Below are 13,254 nucleotides of genomic sequence, written 5' to 3' on the forward strand. Positions count from 1 at the left end.
CCATGGGGGCCAGAACAGGGTGTTAGAGCCCCTGGAACCGGAGATGTAGATTGCTGTGAGCTGCTTTGTGGGTACAGGGGATTGAACCCAAGTCCTCAGGAAGAACAGCCAGTGTTGTTGGTTTTGGGGGGACAAGGTTTCTGTGTAGCCCTGGCTGTCCTGGAACTCACTTTGTAGACCTGGCTGGCCTCAAACTCATAAAGACCCGCCTGCCTCTGCCTCTCAAGTGCTGGGATTATAGGTGTGCTCCACCATACTTGGTTTAGAGCCAATGTTTTCAGTCCCTTAGCCACCTCCAAAGCCCTGAAGACCTTGAGGCAAGGTCTCCTGCAACTGGGCTCAGACTCAGACTCCTCGCCAAAGACGCTCTTGCCCTCCTCCCCTCCCAGATAATGGGTTTGTAAGCATGTACCACCACACCAGGGTCATGTGGGTGCTGGAGACCAAGCCTGGGGCTTTGTGTGTGCCAGGTAAGCACTCCACCACTGAGCTGCATAGACAGCCAAAATTCAACCAGTTTTAAGGGACTTTGCTTTGTTGGCCCCTGATACAAAACACGCATCTTAGAAGCACACAGTTTAGGAAATGAGACATTGGACTGTTGCTTAGTAGTAGGTGCCGGTGCAAAGCCCTGGTTCCTACCCCTCCCCCACTATTTTAAAGAAAACATCAAGAGAAACAGGGTGATGAGTGTTAAATAATTTAATAGTCTTCAGAAGTGTGAATCTCATCAGTAGTTTCTTTTTCACATTCACAGAATTTCAGCAAATGGATCCAGCCACTGGGGCGGATCCCACAGGAAAGGAGTGAGAATACCCACATCTTCCCACAGGCTTAGAGCCAAGAACCGACACAGTCTAGCGTCATAAGTTCGCTCTGGTCTGACCTTCACTGAATGCTTTCTCTGACAGAACAGGTGTCTGTTGGTTCCTGGGTATAACTGCCCCAGTGAGCAGTGGGCCTGGTTTCCTATGTCATGTCATGTGGCATTGTGAAGGAAACCCAAGAAGAAGGTCACTTTCTGGAATCCTGAATAATGACACACAGCAAGCTTTCTTATGAGTTAATGAAAATACGAGCATTCATTGTAAATTAAAACCATCACAAAGTGTCAACAGCCAAATTAACACGCCTTAGGAAGTGTGTGTCTTGCCTGGAGTCTTAAACTCATGCAAGAAAGTGTCACCGAGTGGCACGCGTATACACATACACACACACACCCCATTGCAGTAACCTCTTCCTGTGTTGTTTAGGTTCTTTCCTACTTTGGGAGATTGCAAGGTGCAGGGCAGGACTGGGAAGCAGACACTGGAGACACATGATGACCTTAGCACAGGATCAGAGACAGCAGCTGTCCCAGCACCAGTGACTGGTGAGCTGGGGTGGTTGTGATGGAAAGCTGGGGCAAGAGGGAGGCAGGTGGTGGGAATGGGGCCCCAGGTGGGAGGGTGCATCGTTCCAGAGGTCTCTACAGCGAAAGGGTCAGCTCTGCAGATGGCCACTACCCTGGCCGTGTGTGGCTCCACCAGAGAGACCCAGTAGGCATCTGGGACTCTACTGAATTATCCCTGCAGGACAAGTGGCTATACAGTTGATGCCAGTTACATGGTCCTGGTCCTGGCTTCCAGTCCCTCAAGGGTCCCCTCGAACCTGGCCAGTTTGTACCTAAGGCCACTGAGAAACTGCAACAAAGGAACACGATTTGGGCCTCTCCCCACCTTGCTTGGGGTGACTGGGGTGGATGATTCCAGGGCATAGAAACCCCCCCCCCATACACACCTGGGGTCTGTCCCTCCCCTGGACCTCTGCCTGGAGCAAAGGGTGTAAAATAGTCCTTAGGGCAGAGACTGTTAAACTGGGACCCTGACATCATAAACAGCCCTGCCCCCTGAAGCCTGTTTCCTCTGTGGCGCACAGAGCTTAGGCTGCCTGTTGCTTGCCGTGACCTTAGTTCCTGGACTTGCTCTCACCCATAGGAGAACTACAGTCGGCCTGCAGGCCAGGCCGAGCTAGAACCTTCATGGTGAGGGTTCCTGTTTCCTCAGCAACATTAAGGTATTCCATGTGGCCAGCAGGACGGGAAGCCTGGCAGCCGTGAGCCTCCGAGCTCTGCACCTGGGGGAATGGTAGGGAAAGTCAGGCTTGCCACTTTAAAGTCTGCAAAACTAAATTCCACAGCCATAAGCAACTCTGAAGATGCCTGTCTAACCCAGCCCTTTGGATTATTCATGAACTGAGACCCACAGAGCATCCCCAGTAGATCACAGCTAGGGCTGAAGGCCTCATGTTTCTCCCTAATTCTCCTTAAGGCAAATTAACTGGAGCAGTCACCATCCTAGGAGATGTAGTTTGCATAGAATAAATAAAACTGAAGTTACTGACTCAGAGCGGCAGGCAGCCAGGATCAGCCATGGGGCCATGCAGGAAGGCCACTAAATATGGATCACACACCCGCCTTCTCTAGAGACAGGGTGGTTAGATGGTCACATGAAGAGCTTTAAAACTGGGGAGCAGGGACTTGTAGGCTTGCCATGTAACCTAGAGTATGCAGGTGGTGGGGATTCTTTTCTTGCCCATGATAGAGTAGATGATTACCAAACACAGGGATGGTAAATGGCCCCAGAGGCGAATGGGTGAGGCCTGGACCCCACAGTTGTGGGAGGTGAGCCTCATTATGTACCACCCCACAGCTGTGTGAAACTGTCCACGCAGGGCCCTCTCCTCAATGCCAGTCCCTGGTCATCTTGGAGCGCCTGGTCTCATACCATCCTGCCTTTCCCTCCCATGCCTGGCTAACACTTTACCACATCCAGGTCTCTGGAAGACCTCTGGCACTGAGAGAACACCTTTTTCCTTCCATTTATATGCACATGCTGAAGCTCTGGAAAGACAGGCCTCTACCAAGATCGTCTTTCAGTAGAGGAGAGATGCCAGGTACGTGTGGGGCCAGGGCTCCACAGCTGTCCCTGTCAGACACTGTCCTGTCCTCAAGGTGTAACACTGGGATCAGTGACAGCCACGCTCCCCTCAGGTGTCTTCTTCTTAATACTAGGTCTCTTTCTAACACTTTTATTAAAAAAAATAATAATAGAATCAAGTATCTTGTCAATATGAAGTATAAATACTGGCTTTAGATTTCATTGCTTCATTTAGAAAGCCCAAATACCAGGGAGGCTGAAGGTCAGCCTGCTTTTGAGGACACTGACCTTGAAGATGTCCTTGGGAGAAAGGCACACACCTTGAGGGGGAAGGTGGGAAGGTTAGTTAGAAACAGCCTGTTCACACAAGGCACCTCTGTTTTCCACAGTGCAGCTTAAGACCAAGATTGGCCTTTTAGGGGAAAACACAGCAAGTCAAGAGAAATGCCCCGCTCCCTGTGCTACTCTGGCTTCTGCGTGTCTCCTGGGTTGGGAGCACCATGTGCTTAGGGGACAAAGTGCTATGTGTCCAGTTGAGTTTCAGTGTTCCTCATGGTCAGGCCCTCTACTAGGATGTCAGCCCAGGGAGGGTGAGCTACGCCTGTGCCATCACCTGCTGTATCCCCGCGGGGTCGGGGGAGCAGTGGCGGCGCCCACAGTGCACCTTCCTCACCAGCCGCCGGAGCTTGCTGGGGAAGGCTTTGTTGATGTAACGGTAGAGCAGCGGTGTCACGGAACTGCTTGAGAAGGCCAAGAATTTGGCCAGGTCCTTAGCAACCTGTAGGATGCCCAGATAATGCCCCTCCATGGTCCTCCCCCGTGACGTCAGCACCGTGTGCCCCAGGCTCAGGTAGTAAGGTGTCCAGAGGCCAAACTGTGTGCACACGGTGGCTACCAGCAGCCTATGCACCGAGGGGTCCAGCCTGCTGGTGTCCTGGTCCAGGGGCGTTTCTTCCTTCCCTATCCTCAAGATGAGTGCCAGGGCATACAGCACAGCCAGGCCTGGCACCACATAGCCAATGAGCACGAGGATGGCATCCGCTGCCTCCGTGTTCTGCATCCGCGCACACTCAGCGAGCCTAGAAGACACGTGACTGCAGATGTAGAACAGCAAGGAGGAAAAGCTGGTAAGCACGGCGCCGCCCCAGACGAAGCCGCACACGTGCCGGGTGTTGTACACACTGGCCATGTAGGTGCGTGGCAGGGCTCGCTCAATGTAGTAGTCAAGGCTCAGCAGTGCAGTGGAGTACATGGTCACCAGGGAAGCCACGTTGAACAGGATGAGCAGTGTCACGTGGGCCTCACTGCTGAGGCTCCACAGGGCCCACCTGGAGTGGGCAGGGCCCAGCAGGTACGCAGGCGCCAGTGCCGTGAGCACCAGCCCTGCCACGGCCATGTTCACAAAGTACACATCAGGCATGGTCATGGTGTTCTTGCTGGCCAGGTTGGCCAGCACCAGAAGAGCATTGTAGCCTAAGCCCACAGGGACACCTGCCCCCAGGTAGAGCAGCGAGAGGACCCACAGCCCCAGGCGCAGGTTCCGGCACAGCGGCTCCTCACCCCACGCTGTGCTGTTGACTGGACCACAGCTCCACATGGCAGCTCAGCCCAGCTTCGCAGCTCTGTTGAGAGAAGAGACAGAGTTAGTCACCTTTCTCCTGTGCACGTGTGTACCTGCCTCTGCAGCACATGTGTGTCTGCCAAGAGGAGGCTCCAGGCCAGGCTGCTGGAGCCATTCATAGCCATGGTGAGACTCCTGGACTGTTTAGGAAGGAAACCAGAATCCCAGGTGACCCACCAGAGAGGCCTTTGCAGAAACCGTTAGACGTGTGTTGCCTGTGCCTTCCTGTGCCACAACGACACCATGAGCAGAGCTACTGTTGCCTTTTGGCACTGGTTAGGGGACTCTTTGGGGACAGAACCCACAGAACCTCAAACCACTCAGCAGTGCCAGGCTGCCCCCTTCCCCCTTCTTCTTGTGTAGAAGACATAAGTATAGCCTGTCATCTAGTAGGACATGGACACACACCTGCCCGGTGCCAAGGGGGACATGAAGGGGTGTGTGTGTGTGTGTGTGTGTGTGCGTCACACAGGAACAGGTGTGCCAGAACAAGCACATGTGTAAGCAAATGTGAGGTATGGATGTTGTGCACCTGGGGCCTCCAAAAGCGGGTCCTGAAGAGCTCCTGCCTGGAGGTGTGAGGGGCACAGGCACCTCTGAGGGTGACGCAGGCTGGCGCTGAGCACGGGCGCTGCATTGTGCCCACACCATTTCCCGCAGATGGGCTGGCCCTTTGAAGTTACTCTTAAAGCTTGCTGGGTTCCCGGGCAATGCTGGGAGGTGTGGGAGGCCTGGGTGAGCCCAGGCATTCCTTTCCTCCCCCAGGGTCACTGACCCTCAGGGCAGCACAGAGCCTGGGTTGCAGTCTGTCCAGTCAGTCTTGATGTGAGTGAGTGTGAGTTTGGCAAGTAGATCTATAGAGAATCCCTCTTCACCTGCCCTTCAGGGACACCCAGCTCTTTAGTGGGGATCTTTACATTCAAACTATGCTTTGGCCCAACCAGACCTCCGGCCCACAAAATCAAAACAGAAACTGCATCCCGAGCAGACACACTGGAAGCGAACATTCCTGTTTCCCAGAGTGCAGGAACAAAGCGAGGAAGCCAAGCTGCTGGTGTTGGCGCTGGTCCTGCTGCCTTGGCCCCCACTGGGACTAAGGGCTCTGCCACTTGCTCTAGACAGCCAACTAGGAGTGTACTGCCTGTACACAGCAGTGTGGGTCACGGCAGTGAGTGGAGGGTCCTTCTGCCACCAGAGATGCACAGGCCGGCAGCAAGGTCTGTGTGGGAAGAGGAGTCCTCCTCTCCAGTCTGTTCCGGGGCAGCCTTCATTCTGGGGCATCGTGTGTCTCTGGACATCGGCCTGTCTTCCTCCCCAGGTCAGGCACATGGGGTCCCGATCAGCAGGTGATGCGGGAACTCAGCTGCAGCACGTGGGAGGCCACTGCGCAAAGACCCTGCAGTCCTCACCTGTGCTCCCAGCGGCTCGGACAAAAGTGAGGCCATGGAGCGGGGCCCTGCCTGTACTGAGTGGCCCTGACCTCCACGGAGGACAAATGCTTGCTACATCCTCCACCAGACATGGGTTTCACTTGGTGCCCCCGCCTGCTTCATGGGGGACTAGAAACTGGCCCCTGGAGGGTCAGTGTACACCAGCTCCTGGCCCGATCCTGAGGTGTGTCCCTTTGTGGCATCTCTATCATTTCTGGTCATCTCCTCCGGGACTGTTCTGTTCCCTTCTGTCCTGTGGAGCCTCCCCTAGTACTTAGCACAGAAGGCCCGGGATATCGGATATGTGACGCCTGGCTTTGGTGGCTCGTGGTGGCTCACATTATTGGAGCCTCATCCACCAGACCACAGTGCCACGGTCCTCAGGGAAGAGTGGGTATTCTGTGGGTACCGGGTGGATATTAGTGAGTGTTCTGTCCTCTCCTGGTCCCCAGCCCCACTGCCACGTTGCTGCTGATCTGGCCTTGGTTAGCATTATAGATCAAGCTTTACGGAAAGTCTTCCATCTGGTCCACTTCTAACCCTCTTCCTCAGTGTGGGGACCGAGGCTGTGAGAGGCCACAAGGTCCTCTGATGGGAACAGGGCCCCCAGCCTGAGGACAGCGACCATGCCCTGCAGACCTTGCACTGTAGACAGATACTGTCCAAGAACTTGCTCTGCCCCAGGAGTCTGTTCTGCCCCTCTTGCTCATGTCTGTTTGACTCACATTGGTGGCAGGTCCTCAATTCTAGCCTCCTCATCCTCTGCTCCACCAAGCCAGCAGCAGTGAGTGACAGCCACCAGGCTCCTACCTTTACTTCAAGTCCCTCCTTCCTCTGTGCTGTGGGCTCCAGAGGCCAGCAGCAGGCAGCATGCCGGGCCAGAGCCCGTGTCTCAGGAACCCCAGCCAGCGATGCTCGCTCGTGAGCACCACACACAGCTCCTGCCGCACTTGTTTTCCTTGAGTCAATTACTCACAAAGTTGCCGCCTCCCCTGGCAGGCCCGGAGGCCCCTCCCTATCTGTGTTTACAGCTGGTTTCGGGAGGAGAGGCGGCACTTGGACAGTTTGCCCTCCAGATCAAGTATGCTCCTATCCTCTGCACTGTGCTGGGGGCAGGGGTGGGGTGGAGGGGTTCTGCATCTGCCCCACAGGGAATCCAGCCCCTGGACAGGGAGGGCCTGCCTGCAGGTTGGGTCCAAGCAGCTCAGGTTCTGGGACCCAGAGCAGTTTAGTTCAGTCCTGAGTTCCCTTTTCCCTGGAGGAAGTGAACTGAACAGACATTTGTCTGTAGAACTAAGGACAAAATAGTTGGACCTCTCTGAGACTCTGCCATAGAGATGCTGGCTGCTTTCACTGCAGGCCCAGGGACACACACGGCTCTTTGAAGGCACAGCGGTGCCACAGGGCAGGCTTCGAATTGAAAACATCAGAGCTGGGGCAGGGGGTCCGAAGCCTCCCACACGTGCGTTTCCAGATGTGCATACATGGGACCCGTCCGGGGCCACAAGAGCAGGCGGGAGCTACTACTTGGCAACAGAGCACTGTCGCCTGGCAGGACTGCCCTGGCGTGGCCCCCATGCAGCCTGGTGGGCACAGCAGCTGCCTGGACTGCTAATGGCCTGCAGTGAGAAGTGGGGCAGGAGGTAGAGCTCGGGGCCCATGCTGGGCGAGCAGCTGGGCTTCAGGGAAAGCATCGTGTGGAACAGTATAGTGTCTGTCTGGGTAGAATTCCCGCCATATTCATGTGCTGCCTGCCATGGCCTGGGTCTGAGAGACGCGCCGTGCTGTTTATCCAGCCTGGATGCACTGCAGAGAGGCGTGTTTCTTGCCCGTCTGTAGGTGCTGAACAGCGATAAGCACTGTCTAGCAGCTATCGGGTAACTGCTGTTTGAAATTTTCTTACTTGTCAGAACTTTTATTTCAGATGAAAAAAAAAATCCAGAGTAATACCTGCTTTCACTTATCTTCTAAAAGTGATATCCTTGAGGCTTTCGATGCTGCCGCCCCTCTCCCCCACCCAGCAGGCACAGCCGGGAGAGCCCAAAAGCGGCAGCCTCCACGGCTGAGGTGTAGGTCTGACAGTGTTGCTAGAGCCTCCATCCCCACTTCTCTGCCCTGGGAATGTCTCTGTGACAACCCTGAGAGTGTTCCCTCCCCACCTTAAGGTGTGGGCTGTGGCTTGGGGAGGACTAGCTGGGGATGGCCTAATGACAGCTGGGAGCAGCAGGCAAGGCCCCAGAACCATAGCCAGTCTCTGTGCTTTGCTGTAGAGCTCTGGCCTTGGGGACCTCAATCCAGTCAGTTCCACTTGGGGCACCCTACAGTGGGGCTCCCCCTCTTGAGGCTGTGGACACCTAACAGTAGTGTCTCAGCGAGTTCAGTGGTCTCAGCCAACTATCCTCCCTGTCCACAGGCGGGAATTGGGGAGGCTGGCCCCCAATAGCGTGTGGGTGCGGGTGTGCTCACAGGCTTCCCAGGGTTCCTGTCTCCCTACAGCTTCCTTCCTGTCCCCCTGCTGCTGGAGAAGATGGACTTCCTGTAGCCAGTGAACAATGATTTGGTTTCCACCCTCTGACCTGGGCTAGGCTGTCTTTCCAGTTAGCCAGCCCATCTGGCAATTTCCTTTCTGAGAAACTGGATTACAAACCAGTGGGCAGCTGGGGAGAAATTGTCTAGTGGTCTCCACAGAGTATACTCTGTGCCTGCCAGGTGATGTCTGAGTTTGTCCAGTGACAGGGGAGGTTCCAGGGAGGTGCCACCCTGTGCAACAACATGGAGACAGCAGAGGCCCAGCACTGAGATTGCCCCCAGCGCATGTCACATTCTGCCTGAGAGAGTGCGGTGTTCACTCATGACCCAACTTCTGGGCCCCTGCCAACCTCTGCCAGCAGACCAGGGAGAAAACTTTCCCTCTAGTCACAAAGCACTGCCCACTGGCCCAGCCCAAGCTGAGGGTGCTCTGGGTTGCCAGAAGACCCCACCTGCCCCCCACCTTTCGGCCGTCCAACACACACACACACACACACACACACACACACACACACACACACACACGTTCCTCCTGATCCCACCAGACCCTGCCCTTATCACGCCTTTCTTCCATTCCTATTTCAGGCTGTTCCCGTCCCCCAAGCCCTCCCCCACAGTCCTCGCCCACCCAGGTCTCCTTTGGTTTCGCACAGCCTCAGCCTCAGCACCAAGTCATTCCTCTGAAGCCAGGCCAGCCTCCGGCCCTGTCTCCTATTCAGTGCCCTGTCACTCTTCCTGCTGGCTGCCACTCTTAACTTGGCAGCTACAGACTCCTCCCAATCATAGCCCGGCCCTGCTGCGTCTGTCTGCCAGCTCTGAGTGGCCCCACACCATCAGTGGGGCTCTTGATTTCTTCTGACCCTCTGTCTCTGAAGACCCAGCCTCCTCCCAGCTGGCCTGCTAGTTTCAGGCTCCACTGACCCTAGATGTGTCTCCCCAGAGACGCACACTCCACATGGTCTCCTTCCGTGCCCACAGCTTCATGGAAGGTGCTACCCACTCAGGATCTGGCCAGCACCAGCCCAGACTCACTCCCAACTTTGCAGGGACAGAGCCCTTAAGTAGTAGGTCAGCATGCCCCTCATTCCGGGCACCTGTTCACCCAAGCACAGGAGCCTTGGCTAAGAGGACAGAGGAGCTAGGACCACACAGGCCTTAGGCTACCCAAGAAGACTGCAGTTAGTTTGTTAATGAGTTCCTGAATGATACAGTGATTCACTTGCCCTCTTTCATACTTGCTTTTGTTAATTACAGTCATAAAAGGGTAAGGGGGTGGCGTGGATCAGTTGGTAAAGCATTTGCTATGCAAACATGAGTCCCTGATCCAGCATTTGTATGAGGTGCTGGAGGAGACTGTGTGTCTGTAACCCTAGCACAGGGAGGCAGAGGCAGGTAGATCTCCTGACCTTGCTGGCCAGCCCATAGATAACCACTGAGCTCCAGCTTCCGTGCGAGTGTCTTCAACATTAAATGGAGAACAATGGAAGGGGACATGGGTGATGTTGGCTTACACATGCTTGCTCTCTCTCTCTCTCTCTCTCTCTCTCTCTCTCTCTCACACACACACACACACACACACACATGCACGCGCACACACACCATGACACTAACAGTAGTACAACCTCAGGTGAAGGCTCTTCAGGTCCCAGCATGTGAAGTCAGCAGAAGACCAAGGGAAGGGCCAGGGGGCCAGCCTCATGGGAGCAAGGGGACACCTCTGGCTGTTTGTGAGAGCAGAGATAGTCCTCACTCAGCTGAATCCCTCAGCCAATGGCTTCGCAGTCTCTCCTCCATCCCACAAAGCAGCAAAGGGCAGGGCAGGGCACAGGTGTCACAGAGGACCAAGACCAGGACAAGGAGGCTCTCCTTGTGTTGACAAATCTAGACGGCACTGGGGCTTGCTGGGGGCCCCCGGCGAGGTGTCGATAGAGGACTGGGGGAATGACAGTGGGTGCAAAGTCAGTCCCTCACTCCAGCTCAGAATAGCCACCAGGGAAGAACTTGGGACTCTGCGTTTCCTGTTTCCTGCCCAAGCCGCCTTGCTGACTCTGGGATGACCTCAGCCAACCTGTTTATCACCCTTCCAAGTCTGACAGAAAGGCTGGGAAATGAGCCCCGCCTCCATCCTGGTGAGGTGAGGCCTAATTAGTACCTGGAGCTGAGAGGCTGGTGGGCACATAGGTGATGGTTCTCTCTGCCTCAGACACTACCCTTGGCATTCTGAAGACGTGGCTGTGGGTCGGTCTCCTGATGAAGAGTCCTTTGTGCCCAGCGCGTCTGGGCCGGAAGGCAGGGATGCATTGTTAGCCCCTGAGCTTAAGGGAAGATTCAGTCCACCCACGTTCTCCAATGGGCTTCCCTCTTCTCTGTCATTCTGGGCCATCCAGGAGAACTAAAGAAAGTAAGCCTCATCTGGATCCCAGAGCACAGAGGCCTGCAGGACAGTGTCCTCAGCCAGAACATAACTGTTCTCAGATGCCTCCAAGTCCCTAAGAAGCACCTGTCCAGGTCAGGAGTTTCCATCTCGCTCTGGAACCTGAGGACATAACTTTGGGGTCTTGGATTCTGTTGAGACTAGGGTCTCACTAGGTAGCCCAGGCTGGCCTCAAATTGTGATTCTCCTGCTACAGCTGCCTACGTACTGGGATTCCAAGTGTGTCCATTGTATGTGGCTCACCCTTAGACAGTCTCAACGCACCTGCCCAGAGCACTCTGTGGCACTATGCTGCCAATCAGCAGGTCCCTGCTCAGAGCCAGGTTCAGGGGAACAATCCCCTGTGAGGTTGGCACCTCTGCACAGGCAACCTTGTAGCACCTGTGGTGAACAGCAGGTTCACATGCTATAGATCATGACCTGGGGTCGTGAACCAACAGTGTGGGTGCTCTTTTCCTGAACTGTGGCAAGGGTTAAGTTGGGAGTGGCCACTGGGCCTGAGAGATAGAAAGATGGGGACAGGTAAGCAGTGGATGCTGTCCCCACAGAGGGCCTAGGGCCTCTGTGTCCCCAACAGGCCACATCAGGGTGCTTCCGGCACGGCTGTGCTCATTTTTACATAGAGGGTTGTGTTGTTATTGTTTTTAAACAGGGTTTTAGTCTGAAGGCCAGACCTGCCGTGAATTCATGACCCCTGCCTCAGCCTCCTGCATGCTGGGATTACAGACATAAGCCACTGTGCCAAGCCCTAAACAGCATCCTTACCTACAGGTACTGAGTACCCCTGTGGCCCAGTGTATGCTGCACTCAGGAAGGAGAGCTGAAACGACATGGGCATAGTGAGCCTGTGCTCAGAGCTCTTGGGAGCTCAGCCCCTCTTCCTGTGACAGACAGGCACAGCGGCTGAGGCTTTCCTGCCAGCCCTTCTGCCTACAGACTGTGCCCCTCTGATGAGACAGATCACTGCCATCCTGTCCCTCAGCTTCCTCAGATTTAGACTAGGCAACTCCCCCAAGCATGGGTGTCGGGGGCTAGGGCATCAGGAGTGCTTGCTAAGCCCTGGGAGCACAAGGCACAGATCTCTAGTCTTTTCCCTAGCTGTCATCAGAGCAACAGAAGCTGGTCTGTGACCTTTCACTCAGACTCTGTGTCAACTGACACATGGGAAGAGGAAATCAGAGGGAGGATGGGCACGAGAGCACAGGAGCCCAAGAGACACGGTGCCCACGAGCCATCATGGGTGGGGGTGGGGTGTGGCAACAAGGGCAAATGTCAAGACCTTCCAGAATTCACTCTGGGGACCTGGCTTTCTTCTCCACTGGCCATCAGTGGCAGAGGCTCTGCAGATGCAGTCTGCTTTGGCTCGGGGCTTGATGGTGATGCAGCGAGCGCCCTGATGATTCTCTAGTATTAAACTACAGGGTAAACAGCTGGCTCCACTGGCTGGTATTTATGGCTTTCCAAGGAATGTGGAATCAGGAAGGGAAGTGGGGGGGGGGTCCGAGCATAACTTAAAATTCTTGAGGCTCTGTGCTACTCGGACCCCTCACCGGCTCTCTGCTCAGCAAACACACAGTGGCACAGCAGTGACCCTGCTCGTCATCACAACTGACAAGAGTCCATTCTTGGGCTGGGCTGTCAAAGCATTTAAAGATGAGACACTGACATTTTGTGTGTGTGTGTGTGTACCTTATTTACAATGAGTCCACAAGGTCTAGGTTAGCTCATTGCTAGTGGATTTCTCTAGCAACAACATGGCCACACTGAGTTAAGAAGAGTGGTCTCCTGTGACTCTGGGTGGCCAGAAGTAGCCCAAAGGTAACAGCCTCCAGACACCTAGTAGACCCCGACCCTCCTGTTCCTATGTGGCTAGAGCAGACTCATTCATCACTCTGTGTTTCATTGATTGCCTCTTAATTAGGAAATCCCATCCTCTGGTGTTTAGGGGCATCTCTGTTGCCTGTTGCTTCACAGCTTAGGCTGGCACCATCCGTCTACCAGGTGTGATGGCACGAGCTAGGTATCCTGCCTGCTAGGGAACTAGGGCAGGAAGAGTCCAAGTTCAAAGTCAGTCTGGGCTGCAGAGTAATAATACAAGACCAGCCCAGGCAACTTGGGACAGACCCTGTCTCAAAGTAAACAGAAGGCTCGGGGGTGTGGCTTGGCAGGCAGTCATCTGCCTCGAATCCCCCAATGAGGGGCTGAGGGTGTCTCAGCCTCAAGCCACTTGCCTACCATGTTCAATGAGGTCCTGCAGTCCATCCCCAATACCATTAAAAAGAGAGGGAGGAAGAGAAAACACACCTCTGGGTTTCATTACAG

At 54.9% G+C, this 13,254-nt stretch overlaps 2 protein-coding genes across 3 annotated transcripts in view; one reads left to right on the top strand and one right to left on the bottom strand.

Moving 5' to 3' along the window:
* The window catches only part of CUNH7orf50 (chromosome unknown C7orf50 homolog), a 101,364-nt gene that overhangs the window by 61,686 nt on the left and 26,424 nt on the right, over positions 1 to 13,254 (top strand). The window lies entirely within an intron of this gene.
* On the bottom strand, positions 685 to 4,731 carry Gpr146 (G protein-coupled receptor 146). 2 transcript variants are annotated; one of them, XM_028756110.1, is made up of 2 exons: positions 3,532 to 4,731; positions 685 to 2,115 (listed from the first exon to the last, which is right to left on the bottom strand). In XM_028756110.1, exons 1-2 carry the CDS (start codon positions 4,513 to 4,515, stop codon positions 1,948 to 1,950), a joined length of 1,152 nt encoding a protein of 383 aa, XP_028611943.1. In that variant the 5' UTR covers positions 4,516 to 4,731; the 3' UTR covers positions 685 to 1,947. The 2 variants fall into 2 exon arrangements, with proteins under 2 accessions (XP_028611943.1, XP_028611944.1); XM_028756111.1 differs by lacking the exon at positions 685 to 2,115 and adding an exon at positions 3,040 to 3,238.

Source organism: Grammomys surdaster, unplaced genomic scaffold (genome assembly GCF_004785775.1).
Source record: "Grammomys surdaster isolate TR1022 unplaced genomic scaffold, NIH_TR_1.0 126109, whole genome shotgun sequence".
In the NCBI taxonomy this organism is placed as follows: domain Eukaryota; kingdom Metazoa; phylum Chordata; class Mammalia; order Rodentia; family Muridae; genus Grammomys; species Grammomys surdaster.

Coding starts and splice junctions, on each gene's coding strand:
- Gpr146 (XM_028756110.1), bottom strand. CDS start 4,515: ATGTGGAGCTGTGGTCCAGTCAACAGCACAGCGTGGGGTGAGGAGCCG. Junction 2,116..3,531: donor ACCCCGCGGGGATACAGCAG/GTGATGGCACAG, acceptor CCATTCCCCCAG/GTGCAGAGCTCGGAGGCTCA.